Genomic DNA, 17735 nt, shown 5'->3' with positions numbered 1-17735 from the left:
CGCCTGGCTAATGTTTGTATTTTTAGTAGAAATGGGGTTTCACCATGTTGGCCAGGCTGGTCTTGAACTCCTGTACTCAAGTGATCCACCCGCCTCACCCTCCCAAAGTGCTGGGATTACAGACGTGAGCCACCACGCCCGGCCCTTGGCTACAATTCTATGGTAGCACCTTTGACACATTAGTACATACACACACACACACACACACATTTTAACATATCAAGTTCCTTTAGTACAGGTTTTCTTATTTACCTTAATGTTCCCTATATCTAGCAGAGTACATGGAAAATACACAATAAATACTTTTATATGAATAAAAAGACAGAAAAATTGCTCTTATGTGTTAAGCCAGGATAGTAGCAGTAGACTCCCAGGAAAGAGATGCAGGGCAGGCCTGGCACAGCTGGTCATACTCGATCTTGATGTATCAAACAGATGAGTCATTCACAATTTATATTTTAATAATGAAAATTCCTGAGGCAAAATTTTGTTATAATAGTAAAATAGTATCTGAAAAGATGAAAATTTTATTTACCTAATGTGATCCATTGTCCAGAAGAATCTGAAAGTAACTTCAAATTGGGAATAACATTTGGGTCTTTGAAAAAAGCCTAAAATACAAATTTGAGGGGAATAAGTTAGATATTTTATTATAAATGATAGTAACAATTAACATAAAATAACTATAATCTCGTTTTATTCAAATAGAAAGGACAATTTTAAATTGGTAAAATGTCTGAGTAATAAAGAGTTTATAAATAAATGAAGTTTTATTACATTCAAGTTGGAACAGTATGAACATTGTGTGTCCAAGTACAGATGTCTTTGGAACTTAATTTAGAAAATAATGATATACAGTAAACATTAGGAGGTTATATAATGTTTGAAAACTTTGTTTTCCTTCAATCTTGCTTACTGAATTGCCTTAGTAACAACTCACATACTAGATCTAAATCCAAAAGTAACTGTCAATTTAATTCTTTCCAAAAGGCATGTAAAAAAGTGAAAAATCTAACTTCCTAAAAGTGAAACGTTTTCTGCATGGCAAAAGACAACAAAGCAGGTAAGAGTTTTAGTTCCAGATCCTTTTGTAGTTTATGAGCATGATGACTGCGTTTTTGCAGGTATGTGTGAAATGTGCCATCCTCGAACCTTGTTATGATGTAGGCATATTGTCAGTCTGACATGAAAGAAGAAAACAATATATAAAATAAAAAAGAGCTTTAGTTCTAGGCACCAGCAGCTGACTCAAGCTGAAAAGGCAGAAGAAAATTTATTAGAAGCATCTCAGGGAGTCCACAAAATGTTCCGGAGGTGGAGGGCATCAGGCTGAAGGCTGGACCCAGGAACAATCCAAAATCATATGCAGACCTGCCCTCATGAGGAAACTGTCACCCTTGCTGCAGCCCCACCAAGCACTACAGTTGATCTTAGCCAAAAGGCTGAGAAGCGATAGCCCCATCAAGCACTAGAGGAAACCACCACCACCCCTTTCTCCTATTCAAGTACTAACCAGGCCCAACCCTACTTAGCTTTCAATATCAGGTACATTCAGGGTGGTATGGCTATAAACATCAAGTACTAACCAGGCCCAATCCTGCTTAGCTTCCAATATTCAGGGTGGTATGGCCATAGACATCACCATCACTCCCTTCTAACCTAGGCCATTGCTGTGCCAGGTCTGTCTGGCCTGAAAGTGATCTCTGCCACTACCTTTGCCAAAGAAATGAATTCTGTGTGTGCCTCCTTCCTTAAGTTGCTCACTCCAAAATTCCAGTCTTGCACTGATGAATCTGTTTGTAAACCTAGGTCCCACGCTTACGATCTGGATGCAAGGGAGTTCCTTGCATTTTGGGAGGTTTCACTTGCACTTCCCAAAAGTTACCTCCAAATTGCATGGTTGTTCATAAGGTGCTGGACAGCCAGAAAACCTAATGTCTGTGAAGAGCAATAAATAAAAGAAAAATAATAGACTGAGAGAAAATATTTGCAACACATATGTTAAAACGGAGAAACTGACATCCTAGTGATTAAAAAAAAAAAAACTAAATGTAAGAAAAACCGACAAACCTAAGTTTTCTTCTGCCTTTTCAGCTTGAGTCAGCTGCTGGCGCTTGGAACGAAAGTTTTTTTTTTTTTTTTTTTTTTTTTTTAGATGGAGTTTCGCTCTTGTTGCCCAGGCTGGAGTGCAGTGGTGTGATCTCGGCTTATTGCAACCTCTGCCTCCCAGGTTCAAGCGATTTTCCTGTCTCAGCCTCCTGAGTAGCTGGGATTACAGGTGTGTGCCACCATGCCCGGCTAATTTTTTGTATTTTTAGTAGACAAGGGGTTTCACCATGTTGGCTAGGCTAGTTTCAAACTCCTGACCTCAGGTGATCTGACTGCCTTGGCCTCCCAAAGTGCTAGGATTACAGGCGTGAGCCACCGCACCCAGCCTACCTCTTTTTTATTTTATAATTTTTTTTCTTTTTTCATGTCAGAAGGGTAATGTGCTGACATCATCACAAGGTTTGAGGGCGGCACATGTCACCAAAGGATAAAAATAGGCATATAAAAAATAAAAATAGGGCCAGGCGCGGTGGCTCAGGGCTATAATCCCAGGACTTTGGGAGGCCAAGATGGGTGGATCACTTGAGGCCAGGAGTTCAAGATCAGCCTGGCTAACATGGCGAGCCCCGTCTGTACTGAAAAAATACAAAAATTAGCTGGGCATGGTGGCACACTCCTGTAATTCCAGCTACCGGGGAGGCTGAGGCATGAGAATTGCTTGAACCTGGGAGGTGGAGGTTGTAGTGAGCTGAGATTGTGTCACTGCACTCCAGCCTGGGTAACAGAGTGAGACTATCCTAAAAAAAAAAAAAAAAAACCCAAAAAACAAACAAACAAAAAAACCCCACAAATAGCCAATAAACTTTAGGAAAAGATGCTCAATTTCAAAAGCAGTGAAAGAAATGAAAATAAAATCCAGAAGATACCACTTTTATCCATTACATTGCCAAGATGTAAAAAGACTGGTAACTTTTGGTGAGAGCACCGGAAGACATGTACTTTCACAAGCTGCTGGCAGAAGTGTGAATCTTTATAACCCTTTGGGAAAGTAATTTGCTATTATCTTGAACAATAAAAACATGCATATCTCATTCAACAAACTCTACTTGTGGGTTCTGAAACCACCAGTGGATAAGATTTAGGTATAAGGAGTTTTTTGTTTTAATATAGTATTGTTTGTAGTGTCAAAACTTGGAAACAATTTCAATGTCTATCAGTAGAAAAACAGTTGAATAAAATATAGTCCATCTATATCAGACAGAATGTAGCTATTGGAAAGAAAGTATTAGAATAGAATGTAAGCTCCCTAAGAGGAGGGGTCCTGTTTTTCTTATTCACTGCTATCTCCCAGGACTTAGAACAGAGCCTAACATACAGCACTTACTAAATAAACATCCCCTGAACAGACTATGTATTGATTTTCAGGAAAAATCATAAATACTTTCAGTTAAAAAAGGGTAGTTTAGGGCTAGGCGCGGTGGCTCACACCTGTAATCCCAGCACTCTGGGAGGCCGAGGCGGGCGGATCACGAGGTCAGGAGATCGAGACCATCCTGGCTAACACAGTGAAACCCCGTCTCTACTGAAAATACAAAAAATTAGCTGGGTGTGGTGGCGGGCGCCTGTAGTCCCAGCTACTCGGGAGGCTGAGGCAGGAGAATGGCGTGAACCCGGGAGGCAGAGCTTGAATGAGCCAAGATCGTGCCACTGTACTCCAGCCTGGGCGACAGAGCGAGACTCCGTCTCAAAAAAAAAAAAAAAAAGGGTAGTTTAAGAGTAATGTATATGGCCAGGTGTGGTGCCTCACACCTATGGTCCCAGCACTTTGGGAGACTGAGGCAGACCACTTGAGCTCAGGAGTTCAAGACCAGCCTGAGCAACCTGGTGAAACCTCATCTCTACTAAAAATACAAAAAATTAGCTGGGCATGGTGGTGTGCACCTGTGGCCCCAGCTACTCGGGAGGCTGAGTTGGGAGGACTGCTAAAGCCCATGGGAGTGGAGGTTGCAGTGAGCTGAGATCGCACCATTGCACTCCAGCCTGGGTGACAGAGTGGGAACTCATCTCAAAAAAAAAAAAAAAAAAAAGAGTAACGCATGTGATAAAACAAAATAAAACCTCTATACATTTATATGAGCATAAAGAAAAGTATGTAAGAATATGTATCATAGGCCGGGTGTGGTGACTCACACCTATAATCCCAGCACTATGGGAGGCCAAGGCAGGCAGATCACGAGATCAGGAGTTCAAGACTAGCCTGACCAACATGTTGAAACCTTGTCTCTACTAAAAATACAAAAATTAGATGGGCGTGGTGGCACGTGCCTGTAATTCCAGCTACTCAGGAGGCTAAGGCAGGAGAATCGCTTGAACCCCAGAGGTGGAGGTTGCAGTGAGCTGAGATCGCACCACTGCACTCCAGCCTGGGTGACAGAGCGAGACTCTGTCTCAAAAAAAAAAAAAAAGAGTATCAAACTACTTGCTTCAGAAGTGGTGGTTACCGACTCGTGGTAAGAGGAGGGTTGAGAGGGTAGGGAGTAGGAGTAGATTGGGATAAGACTGACTTTTTCTATGAATTATTCTTTGTTGTTTAAATTGTTACAATAAATAGTTTCATTTTTTCAACATTCCCTTCAAGTGATCACTCACTTTTCCTTCCTGAGAGAGGAATACCTTCTTGAGAGAGGAATCTAAACTGTCTCACTTTTTATTTTTTTTTTTGAGACCAAGTCTCACTCTGTCATTCAGGCTGGAGTGCAATGGTGTGATCTCAGCTCACTACAGCCTCCACCTCCTGGGTTCAATAGATTCTCCTGCCTCAGTCTCCCGAGTAGCTGGGACTACAGAAGTGCGCCAACACACCCAGCTAATTTTTGTGTTTTTAGTAGAGACAGGGTTTTGCCATGTTGGCCAGGCTGGTCTTGAACTCCTGACCTCAGGTGATCCATCCATCTCAGGCTCCCAAAGTGCTGGGATTACAGGCGTGAGCCACCGAGCCCAGCCTCACTTCTCTTATCTACTTCTCATTCCTCTCTATCTGGTTCCTGCTCCTATCACTTAATGAATAGTACCTTTGACTTCTTAATACTAAAATCCAATGGACAGTGCTTGCCCTCATGCGCAGGCAGATAGTAAGAGCGGAGACAGTAACATGCCATGTATGCTATAAAAAAGTGCAGGTGCTATCAAAGTACAAAATGGGCAGACATAATCTAATGGCATTGGGAAGAAATGTTAATATAGAAAGAACATTTAGGTTTAGATCAGAAAGTTGAATAGGAGTTAGCTGGGCAGAGGGGTATACTGGTAAATGTTTAACAACTGGCCACTCCTCCTCCCCTAAAAAGCCCTGATTGTAGCGTTTCCCTGTTTCCATGGTGGATTTCAAGTTGCCAACAGTATAACAACCAGCAAACAAAGATTCCTGAAAGTCTAGCAATCAGGCTCTCCTAAACTGGTTCCGGTATGCCACTGGAATTACCATTTTTCAAGGGAGAGAAAATGGTAAGTATGAAGGCTGTAAGGTGAGAAAGGATGATACATTCCATTCAAGGAAAGTGAAGAGGTTTGGTGTGACCCAGAAGCAGCAATGGTCAGATAAGGCTGGGGAGTTAAATTGATCTTGCAGTCAAGTGAAGAATTTTAATCTTGATCGAAAATCGATCTAGATCTTGATCAGTATTTTGATCTAAGGGCAGTGGGAAAACACTGAAGTTCTTTTTCTTTTTTCTTTTATAATTTTATAATACAGACAGAGTCTCACTTTGTTGCCCAAGCTGATCTCAGACTCCTGGCTTCAAGCGATTCTCTTGCCTTGGCTTCCCAAAGAGCTGGGATTACAGGCATGAGCCATGGCACCAGCCACATTGAAGGTTTTTTTTTTGATGGAGTTTTGCTCTTGTTGCCCAGGCTGGAGTGCAATGGTGTGATCTCGCCTCACCACAGCCTCCGCCTCCCGGGTTCAAGCGATTCTCCTGCCTCAGCTTCCCAAGTAGCTGGGATTACAGGCGCCCGCCACCATGCCCGGCTAATTTTGTATTTTTAGTAGAGATTGGGTTTCTCCATGTTTGTCAGGCTGGTCTTGAACTCCCAACATCTGGTGATCTGCCCACCTCAGCCTCCCAAAGTGCTGGGATTATAGGCGTGAGAGCCACTGTGCCTAGCCTTTTTTTAAATTTTATTTTTAAATTATTATTATTTTTTTTTTGAGAAGGAATTTCACTCTGTCACCCAGGCTGGAGTGCAATGGCGCAATCTCAGCTCACTGCAACCTCCACCTCCCAAGTTCAAGTGATTCTCCTGCCTCAGCCTCCTGAGTAGCTGTGATTACAGGCACTTGCCACCACGGCCACCTAATTTTTGTGTTTTTTAGTAGAGACGGGGTTTCACCATGTTGGTCAGGCTGGTCTCGAACTCCTGACCTCAGGTGATCCACTCGCCTCAGGCTTCCAAAGTGCTGGGATTACAGGCTTAAGACTCTGCGCCTGGCCAGACTGAAGGTTTTTAAGCAGAGGAAAGAGTTATCAGAATCATCTATTTTTTTTTAAAGTTCATTCTGGCTGCAGTGTGGAGAATGAATTGAAGGGCTGGAAAAAGACTGGCTAGGAGGAAGGTTACTGTTGTAATCATGGAAGAGCTGATGTCCTCATCAGTCAAGGAGATACCAAGTGGGGAGGTAGAGAAGTAGATGGATTTAATGTTATTTAGGAGGAAGAAACAAATGGAGAAGGAAGATGACTCCTGGGATTTCTCTTCATGAAAAACCATTTAATAAATGCTATTTAACAAGAAAGAGAACAGAGAAGAGATGTGAGCTGAGTATTATTTACAAATATCTACATTATGCCAAGCCAGACACAGTCCCTGTTCTTATGGAATTTACATTCTAGTGGTGAAGAATTAAAGGTAAACACATTTTTTTCAAAAAGGTATCATATATGCTTAATTATAAAAAGATAAATTTTCCCCAAAGTTATTTCTAGACAAAAAGCAAGTTGCCTTATGACATTTTAGTCTTTCAAATAAAAGAATATTCATGCAAGTATTTTAATTTATATAATGGTACATTTGGAAAAAGATAAACTGGAATTAACCTCAATGAATATTGGTTTTGAATGCATTTTACGCCTTCTGAAAGAATCTCTTAAAAAAAAGAAAATTTAATTCAGATTTAGTAATTATTCCTGGAGGTTATTAACTTAACAGTTACATGTTAGATGTCATTATAAATGGAGCAGCAGGTCAACTGGCCTTTAGTGAATTGGCCTAGAACCAAAGGAAATGAGTCTTTATAAGGGAACCTCGAATAAGGCAATGCAAGTTACATCATTGAGATTATGATCATATGTCTAATAAGTGAATTTTTAAAAAATGTCCTAATACATGCAAATTGCATTTCTGGCTTGTTACGGAATTTCCAGTAAGGCATTAGAAGAGATTTTCTGTATCTCAACTTTAGGAAAGCTGACTGTGCTTTGGAAAAATATAAGATGATTCCTAAACTAGTTACAGTAATAACAAAGTTACTGATGTCAAAATGCATGTGAAAATGTTAAATAAACTTGTTTCATAAAATGTGAAAGTGGGCTGGGGTGATAACTCACACTTGTAATCCCAGCACTTTGGGAGGCTGAGGCAGGAGAATTGCTTGAGCCTAGGAGTTTGAGACCAGCCTGGGCAACATAGTGAAACCCTGTCTCTATTAAAAATAAACAAATAAAGAAATAAAAATGTGAAAAGTGGAAAAAAGATAAGTTTCTCTATTTTTAATTTTCTTATTAATTTAATTTTTACATCCAACATGCATACTGGACAGACAATATTTCTAAATTATTTAAATATATATTTGACTATATTATCTATCTGGCAGACTGATGGTTTCTAGTCTAATATCAATTCTTTCTTCCTTAAGGAATCGCGTTTTTATTTGGGACAGCAATGTGCTCAGCTTAGTCTGCATTTACAGCCTCTCTGGGATGTGGGAGGCCTAAATTCTGGTCACATGCCTAAGTTCTGGTCATGAGATGTAAGCAGAAGCATTGCGCAGGCTTCCAGGAAAGCTCTGTAAATTAAGGCGCTTCCTTGCAGTTGTTTATGTGGAAAATTCTCCTTATCATCCCCAGTCCCACATTGAAGATGTCAACACTATATGCTGAGCCCAGAGCTTTCTTGAAATCCAAAGTTAAATGCTATATTCAACTATCTAGAATACTGCCACTTGTATGTACCTCAAATTCAGCATGCCTAAAACTGAACTCATTTTCCTTGTAATTCTTCCATGTTTTCTACATATTTAATGGCATCATCAGCCACTCGAGTCAACCAAGCCAGAAACTTGGGAGTCATCCTACATGTCCCCTTCTCCTTTACTCTCAATATCTTACCATTCCTTAAGCCTTTCTCCTAAACCTGGGCCATACTGGTACTCGACATTATCATGTAACTGTCTAGAGGACAACAGTTTCCAATTTGGTGTCACTACTTCCTGACTCAGTCCTAACAACCCACCCTCCACACTTCCGCCAAGGTGATCTCAATATTTTAACATTGAAAGTCTTTCTTAAAACCTTCTCCTTCTTAGCCAGATAAAGTCCAAATTTCTTTGCATGGCATGAAAAGTCTTCTAAAATATTATCCCACCCATCTCTCCAACATTATCCTTGCCATTTCATCTACCTGATGAATTCCTACTCATCTTTCAGGCCCCGCCTTAAGAGTCTTGTCTTTTATAAATATTCTTCTGACCACCTCTGGCAAAAATGGTCACTTTCTCTTTTGTACCACCAAAGTACCTTATGCCTCTGGTATGTATTATATCACTTCTCCCTCTGCAATGCAATTTTTGGTATTTCCCTCGCTTTAATTGTGTCTATTCATCTATATAGACTTAGGAGCTAAAGAAATGTTTGCCAGATAAATGTTTCCTTCCATCCATTTATCATCTCACAGATACATTTTTGGAACATAATTTGTTTTTAAATTGAAAGGGAAAATTCAAAATCTGGAATTGTAGTTTAAACAACACCCTCTGTTCAGTAATCAGTTTTTGTAGTAGAAACAGCATGGTTTCTAGATTCAAAAATGCCTGGGTTCTGCCCTTTGCTGAATGTTTTTGCATAAATTACATATCCTTTCTGAATTTTCAGCTATAAAATGGAAGTCAGAACACCAAACTTCGCAGATTGTTGTAAAGATTAATGATAAATGTAATATAAAAAGTGCTGAAAGCTGAATCCGCGCACACTGGAGTCACTACTGCTATAGAAAAATACTTCATAAAGTAATATAGAATTTTTTTTTTTTTTGAGACAGGGTCTTACTTTGTCACCCAGGCTAGGGTGCAGTGGTGCAATCACAGCTCAAGCAATCCTCCCACTTCAGCCCCCCAAGTAGCTAGGACTACAGGTGTGTGCCACCACACCCAGCTAATTAAAAAATTTTTTAAAAATAGCCACAGGGTCTCACTATGTTGCCCAGGCTGGTCTCAAACTCCTGGGCTCAAGTGATCCTCCTGCCTCAGCCTCCCAAAGTGCTGGGATTACAGTTGTGAGCCACCATGCCGTGCCTCAGACTTTTTTTTTTCCTTGACATTTCTAGCTCCCCAAACTATACATGCCTTGTAAGCTGGGATCAGGTCTCTTCATCTTTTTAATACCCTCTAGAGGGACACAGTAAATATTCAACAAATATTTATTGAATAAATGAATTATATTAAAATGTTTACAGTATTCTAAAATTCAGTGACCTCAAATCCTGATCTTTAAAAAATATTATAGACAGCCAGTACTGGTATAGATAAAAAATATAAAAAACTACATAATAATCTAACCATGAGTATTTGAGAAATGTTATTAATGTCATTACCAGTAGCATTATAATATAATGGCACCATAACACTATCTTAGGGAAAGGGAGATAGACATTTAACCAATTTACTCTCTGTTATGGGTTGATAGTGTCCCCCCAAAATTTACATCCTTCCTGAAATATCACAAAGTGACCTTAGTTGGAATTAGGGTTGTTGCTGATGTAATTAATTAAGATCAGGTTATGCTGGGCCCTTAATTCAATATGACTGGTGTCTCTATAAGAAGAAGAGATGCAGACACATGAAGGGAAAAGGCTATGGGACTGACAGGAAGAGAAGAAACTGCTGCAGCTGCAAACTAAAGGACGCCAAGGGTGGGTGGCAACCGCCAGAAGCCAGGAAGAGGCAAGGATGGATTCTCCCTTACAGGTTTCAGAGGAATGATGGCCCTCCCAGCACCTTGATTTAAGACTTCTAGCCTCCAGAACTATGACACAATCCTACCTAATGTTCTCCTTTCTCCATTTCCTCCTATTTTCTTTAGTGCCCTTATCACTATATGAAATAATCAGATTTTTTTTTCATTTATTGTAGTCTTGCCAAGGCCTGTACAATCTTTGACAGCTGGGCTCTTGTCTTGTTCCTCCTCGTATTCCCAGCACTGGAAGGAATTCCTAGCACATGATAGGCCCTCAGGAAGTGTTTGTTATGCCAAACTATAAACTACAGTCAATGCGTGAAGGACATGAATGGCAGAGAATGAAGATAATTTCATAAACTGTAACAGTATTTTCCATTTGATTGAGGAGAAAAAAAAAACAGGATTGAAAATGATGGACTAAATTTTAACAAACACACCAAAACTTAAACTTTCAAGTGAGTTTTACCTCTCTCAAAGTAGTCACCTCTAGTAGTCAAAAGACTTATTCAAATCACTGTGCTATGGCTTCAAACTTTTTTGGGGGAATTCCTCATTTGGAACTGCTGGTAGAGCCTGAAGCCCAGTTCTCAGAGTGGGTGGGATGTTGAGAAAAAAATCAAAAGTAATTTGGAGCTAGTAAATAAAGCGGCGATAAAGCTGTGTGATAATATTTAAAATATTTTAAAACGAGGTGTGCCTATTGAAAAAGAGAGGCTGGGGGTGGTGGCTCACGCCTGTAATCCCCAGCATTTTGGGAGGCCGGGGTGAGCGAATTGCTTGAGCCCGGGGATTCAAGAATAGCCTGGGTAACATAGTGAGACTCTGCCTCTAAAAAAATTTTTTTTAATTAGCTGGACGTGGTGGCCTGCACCTGTAGTCCCAGCTATTCAGGAAGTTTGAGCCCGGGAGGTCGAGGCTGCGGTGAGCTGAGATGGTGCTACTGCACTTCATTCAGCCTGGGTGACAGAGAAAGACCCTGTTTCAAAAAATAAGTAAATAAAATAAAACAAAATAAAATGAAACAAAAATAAACAAAGGGAGAAACTAATCTTGTAGAGTGCGCGCGATCTTCCAGAACTGCAAAGTTCCCTGAGGCAAGATACAAGATGCTGAAAGTAGAGAAAGAATGAACTAAATGACAAACAAATTCATGGTGGGTGATTCGAAACGTAAAAGTTACTTTAAAAAAATCATTTGCACCTTTTATTACTCCCAAATGCCAAGAAAACGACGTCACTAAGGAATGGCGTGTTCACAAGAATCTATGCCAACGTGGGGGGAAGTTTAAAAATCGGCAGAGACCCAGGGAACTCTCCGACCCCCATACTAACCATAACGAAATCATCCTTCCGATAGGACTGAAAGGTCTGGTCAAAGCCGAACGCCTGCGCCTTGATTCTGCCCAGCATGGACCTGGGGCAGAGGAGGAAAAAGAAATCATCTGGGGGCTGGCACCCTCTCAGAGCGCAACGATAACCGATCCCACCCACAGCATCCGCCCTGCCGGGTGGTTCGGGGTTCACTCAGGAAGCCTCGGGGTTCACTCAGAATGGCGCCGACCCGCGCGGGCTCCTCGACGCCCGGCCCGCGCCTCCACAGCCGCGAAGACGAAGGGCCTCTTCTCTCCCTGCGCCTCGGTTCCTCACCACTGGCGGAGCCGGCTGGTGATCTCCTTAGAGCTCAGAGACTGGAAGGTTTTCTGAGGCAAGAACCTGAAGTAGTAGCCGCCCAAGTCCCCGCGCTCCCCAGTAGCCATCGTGCTCTCGGCTGCGTGGATGCCTGGGCCGTTTCCATGGAGACGCGGCGGCCGTCGGGTTGCAGCGACGCTGCGGGGGCGGGGCCACACGTCTCTAGGGACCCAGGGGTTCCGGCCTTGCCGCAGCGGGTGCAGGGACGGAGGTCAGCCTGTCTTTCCCAGGAGCTTGTGCCACTCCACTCCCCCACCCCGGGCTTGGCGGTTAGGGAAACTAGGGGTCGGGGATGGAGACAAATTGCCAATCGATACTTGCTGACATTAACTTTTAATAGTAGTTACTCAGTATGGGTTAATGTTCTAGTCTCAAGAGCTATAACCTCAGATTTACAGTTATCTACATTTGATGACTCAAACGTTTCTGAAGAAAAGATTATTCTGAATTAATTAGGTTTATCTATTTTGGAAGACAGATGTCTATGTGACTACTTAGGAAACTATTCTGTTTTACCATCTGTTTTTTTTTTTTCCTTAAAATGTACATTTGAAGGCCAAAAAAAAAAAATGTTTTCATACACAGTACATTACAACATGCTGTTTATTTATTTTTGTTTTTTAGACCACTTTTGTTCTGGTATGCGTGCTGTTTAATAGAAAACACACTTTTCTTATTTTCTATTGAAAAGTATCTTCGTTTCTACTTTTTTTTTTTTGAGATGGATTCTCGCTCTGTTGCTCAGGCTGGAGTGCAGTGGTGTGATCTCGGCTCACTGCAACCTCCGCCTCCCGGATTCAAGTGATTCTCCTGCTTCAGCCTCCCGAGTACCTGAGATTACATGCTAAGTTTTTGTATTTTTAGTAGAGATAGGGTTTCCCCATGTTGGCCAGGCTGGTCTCGAACTCCTGACCTCGAGTGATCCGCCCGCCTCGGCCTCCCAAGGTGTTGGGATTACAGGCTTGAGCCACCGCGTCTGGCCTGTCTCTATAGTTTTTATTTTTGCCTTATAGCATTTGGACTTCAGAATGGAGGGATAGTTCTTTTCCATCTCGTTGCTTTCTCTCTTTTTCCCCTAGCCCTTAAGAACTGACCTTGATTATTTTTTTAACAGCATTAGCAGAAGAAGAGACAGGGAACAAGGACAAAAAAGAGAAACAGAGGGAGAGAGAGAGAGATTATTCCTTTTCATTGATGTTTAGTATTCTGTTACTTGACTATACTACCGTTTATCCTTTTGGGCCGTTTCCTCTTTGAGGTTATTATGAAAGCAGCTATGAACATTCCTATGTATGTCTTTAGATGGACTTATGCACCATTTCTATTGGAAATACATCCAGGATTGGAATTGCTCAGTTACATGGCGTAAGTACGTCTAGCTTTACTACATACTGTCAAAAAGTTTTCTAAAGAAGATCAGTTTACATCCTAACCAGCAATGAATGACATTTCCCGTTGTTCAGCATCCTTGCCAACACATAGTATTGCCAGTCTTTTAAAATTTTAGCCATTCTAGGAAGGTTGTATTAATTTTTTATTGTGATTTCAGTTTGCATTTCCTTGATAGTTAATGTTGCTGAGCAACTTTGCAATATACTGGGTCATTTGGATATCTTCTTTAGTGAAATGCCTATTTGAGTGTTTTGTCCATTAGGAGGAAGAAGAGTTGTCAGTCTTTTTCTTACTAATGTTTAGGAAGTTTTTATATGATATGGATATGAGCCCATTGCCAGATATACATATTGTGAACATTCTCTTTGCTTGTAGCTTGCCTGTAGCTTTGATGCTCAGAAATTCTTAATTTTAATGAAGTTGAATTTATCAATTTTCTTTTTTATGTGTCAGATTTGATTTCTGCCTAAACAAAGTCAAGAAGATAGTCTCACATTTATGTCCATAATCCATCTCAAAATAATTTTTTAAAGCTGAAGATTAGTTCTTTCCCTGTGGTTTTTCAGTAGACCCATCTCTATATATTGGTAAGACTATTTCTAATCAGTGAATTGCTGTGGCACTTAAAAAAAATCAAGTGACTGTTTTTGTTCTTTCTATTCAGTTTATTGGACTGTCCTCACACGAATGCCACATTGTGTTAATTACTGTAGGATTATATAAAGACGTGATATCTGATGGTATAAGTTGTCTACCTTTGTTATTCTTTTTCTTCAAGATTGCATAAGCTGTTGCCTTTTCATTTCTGTATAAATTTTAAATTGGGTTTATCATTTTCCATCAAAGAAACCTGATGGGATTTTTTTTTTTTTTTTTTGAGACGGAGTTTCACTCTTGTCACCTAGGCTGGAGTGCAATGGCGTGATCTTGGCTCACGGCAACCTCCGCCTCCCAGGTTCAAGCGATTCTCCTGCTTCAGCCTCCGGAGTAGCTGGGATTATAGGCGCCCACCACCACGCCCGGCTAATTTTTGTATTTTTAGTAGAGATGGTGCTTCACCACATTGGCCAGGCTGGACTTGAACTCCTGACCTCAGGTAATCCACCTGTCTCAGCTTCCCAAGGTGCTGGGATTACAGGCGTGAGCCACTGCGCCCTGCCCATCTGATGGGATTTTAATTGGAATTGCATTGACTATCTAGATGAATTTAAGGAGAATTAACCTTGTAACAATATTGTCTTCCAAACCATAATAAATATCTATTTATTTAGATCTTTAATTTCTGTCAACAATGTTTTATAGTATTGAGTGGAAGAATATTGATATCTTTCATTAGATCAATGATTCTCAACCAAGGTTAATTTTGCTTCCCTCGGGGACACTCAACAGTGTCGAGATATGTCCCAACTGAGGTGAGGAGTGCTGTTGGCATCTAGTGGGTAGAGATCAACTATCCTGCTAAACATCCTGCAACGTACGGGACAGGCCCCCACAACAAAGACTGATCTGGCTCAAAATGTTGATAGTACCAAGGTTGAAAAACCCTATGTTAGGCCGGAAGTGGTAGCTTATGCCTGTAATCCCAGCATGTTGAGAGGCTGTGGCAGGCAGATCACTTGGGACCAGGAATCAAGACCAGCCTGGGCAACATGGTGAAACCCTGTCTGTACTGGAAATACAAAAACATTAGCTGGGTGTGGTGGCACATGCCTGTAATCCCAGATACTAGGCTGAGGCGTGAGAATCGCTTGAACCCAGAGGTGGAGGTTCCAGTGAGCTGAGATCACACCACTGCACTCTAGTCTGGGTGACGAAGTGAGACTCTGTCTCAAAAAAAAAAAAAAAAATTGCATTTTTTTGGTGCTATTATAAGTGATACTTTAAAATGCTTATTTTCTTCCTGTTTGTTGTATTACATAGTTACACAGTTTATTTTGTATGTTGATCTTGTATCCAGACACCTTGCTAAATTATCTTTTTATTTCTCATGGATTGTTAGTTTTTTTTGGAGTTTCTATATACACAATTGTGGTATCTGGTTATAAGAAGAGCTTTACTTCATTTTGTTTAATATTTGTGCCACCCACCCAGCTGCCCCCAATTACTTTAGTGCACTGGCTATGATGTCCAGGATAATGTTAAAAAAGAAGTGGTAGTAGAGGACATTCTTGCTTTGTTTACAACATCATAGCAAAAAATGTTCAGTTTTGGGTTATTTATTTTTGTGTTTATGTTTATGTTTATTTTTTGATTAAAAATTTTTTTTACCATTATATAGGGTATAAACTGTAGGTGCTTTAGTTGATATCTGTTATCAAACTGAGAAAATTTCCATCAATTTTTTTTGAGATTTAAAAAATTATGTAAAAGCGTTAATTTTTTTCACATTTACCAAATTGACCATATGTTTTTTCTTCTTTATTCTGTTAATGTAGTCAACTAATTTGTTTTGTTACTGTGAAGCCAACTTTGCATTTATATAATAAGCCCCAGTTTGTTATATTTTTCTTTTTATAAAGCACATTATTAAATGTGATAATACCATGTTTAAGATGTTTGATTCTATGTTCATGAGAGATATTGGTTTGTGATTTTCCTTACCTGTTATATACTTGTTAAGTTTTACTACTATTAATGTTTTTCTGACCTCCTAAAATGAGTTGAAAAGTTTTGTCTAATTTTCTATTGCTAAACTTTTTTTTTTGAGATGAAGTCTACCTCTGTCGCCCAGGCTGGAGTGCAACTGGCACGATTTCGGCTCACTGCAACCTCCGCCTCCCGGGGTCAAGCGATTCTCCTACCTCAGCCTCCTGAGTATCTGGGATTACAGGTGTACGTTAACATGCCTGGCTAATTTTTGTATTTTTAGTAGAGACTGGGTTTCTCCATGTTGACCAGGCTGGTCTTGAACTCCTGACCTCAAGTGATCCGCCTGCCTCGGCCTCCCAAAGTGCTGGGATTACAGGCGTGAACCACTGTGCCCAGCCTAAACTTTCTATAATATTGGTAATATGTATTTCTTAAATGCTTTTTAAAATTGTGCCAAAAAGAAAACTCCATCTATGACTGTTACAGTTTTTAAGGAATTTGAACACCTCATCTAGATTTTCAATTTTATTAGCATAATATTATTTCTCACATTTAAAAACTTATGTTTTAAATGTTTGTGGAATCTATAACGGTGTTATTTTTTAGTTTTAATATTGATGATTTATTTATTTTCTTTTTTTCTTGACCAGCCTTGCCAGTGGTATATCGATGTTATTCTTTTTTTTTTTTTCACATGGAGTTTTGCTCTGGTTGCCCAGGCTGGAGTGCAATGGGCGACCTTGGCTCACCATAACCTCTGCCTCCCTGGTTCAAATGATTCTCCTGCTTCAGCCTCCCGAGTAGCCGGGATTACAAGTATGCACCACCACGCTGGCTAATTGTTGTATTTTTAGTAGACACAGGGTTTCACCATGTTGGTCAGGCTGGTCTCGAACTCCTGGCCCCAGGTGATCCACCCGCCTTGGACTCCCAAAGTGCTGGAATAACAGGCATGAGCCACTGTGCCCGGCCGTGGCCTTGATGTTATTCTTGACAACCAACCAACTTTGGCTTTGTTGAACTTCTATATTGCATGTTTGCTTTCTACTTAGTTGATTTCAGTTCTTATCTTTATTGTTTTATTCTTCTGTTGAGTTTAATTTGCTGACCTTTTTCTAGGTTATTAATTTGTAAGCTGGGATCATTAATTTTTGACTTTTTTTTTTTTTTTTTTTTGAGACAGTCTCACTCTGTTGCCCAGGCTGGCATGCAGTGATGTGATCTCGGCTCACTGCAACCTCTGCCTCCTGAGTTCAAGTGCTTCTCCTGCCTCAGCCTCACAAGTACCTGGGATTACAGGTGCGTGCCACCACGCCTGGCTAATTTTTGTATTTTTAGTAGAGATAAAATTTCACCATGTTGGTCAGGTTGGTCTCGAACTCCTGACCTCAAGTGATCCATCCGTCTCAGCCTCCCAAAGTGCTGGGATTACAGGCGTGAGCCACCATGCCTGGCCAATTTTTGACTTTTTAAATGATATATGCTTTTAAAGATATAAATAGGCTGGGCGAGGTGGCATAGACCTGTAATCTCAGCACTTTGGGAGGCCGAGGCAGGTGGATCTCTTGAGCCCAGGAGTTGGAGACCAGTCTACGTAAAATGATGAGATCCTGACTCTACTAAAATTTCAAAAAAGTAGCTGGGTGTGCTGGTGTGCACCTGTAGTCCCAGCTGCTGGGGTGGCTGAGGTAGGAGGATTGCTTGAGCGTGGGAAGTCAAGACTGCAGTGAGCCATGATCATGCCACTGCACTCCAGCCTGGGCAACCAGAGTGAGACCCTGTCTCAAAA

At 40.8% G+C, this 17735-nt stretch overlaps 1 protein-coding gene, 1 long non-coding RNA gene, 1 other non-coding gene and 1 pseudogene across 3 annotated transcripts in view; 2 read left to right on the top strand and 2 right to left on the bottom strand.

Moving 5' to 3' along the window:
* The window catches only part of CFAP300 (cilia and flagella associated protein 300), a 37753-nt gene extending 25033 nt beyond the window's left edge, over nt 1-12720 (bottom strand). The window contains exons 1-3 of the mRNA XM_002822391.6: nt 11924-12720; nt 11609-11690; nt 536-611 (exon numbers count right to left, since the gene is read on the bottom strand). Coding sequence (XP_002822437.3) covers nt 536-611; nt 11609-11690; nt 11924-12033 — 268 coding nt within the window. The 5' untranslated portion in view covers nt 12034-12720. The remainder of the gene's footprint in view (nt 1-535; nt 612-11608; nt 11691-11923) is intronic.
* LOC112135663 (small nucleolar RNA U13) lies at nt 1083-1186 on the top strand. Its single transcript, XR_002916918.2, has one exon. It is a non-coding gene; the product is annotated as a small nucleolar RNA U13 (small nucleolar RNA).
* On the bottom strand, nt 2475-2565 carry LOC112135674 (small nucleolar RNA U13; annotated as a pseudogene).
* LOC129048749 (uncharacterized) overlaps nt 12117-17735 on the top strand; it is a 65596-nt gene continuing 59977 nt past the window's right edge. The window contains exons 1-2 of the long non-coding RNA XR_008511337.1: nt 12117-12176; nt 13268-13330. This is a non-coding gene — a long non-coding RNA (uncharacterized LOC129048749). The remainder of the gene's footprint in view (nt 12177-13267; nt 13331-17735) is intronic.

The sequence above is a fragment of the Pongo abelii genome, chromosome 9 (genome assembly GCF_028885655.2).
Source record: "Pongo abelii isolate AG06213 chromosome 9, NHGRI_mPonAbe1-v2.0_pri, whole genome shotgun sequence".
NCBI classification, from domain to species: Eukaryota; Metazoa; Chordata; class Mammalia; order Primates; family Hominidae; genus Pongo; species Pongo abelii.
The sequence above is the reverse complement of the archived record's forward strand: the minus strand, read 5'-3'. Positions and strand labels throughout refer to the sequence as shown.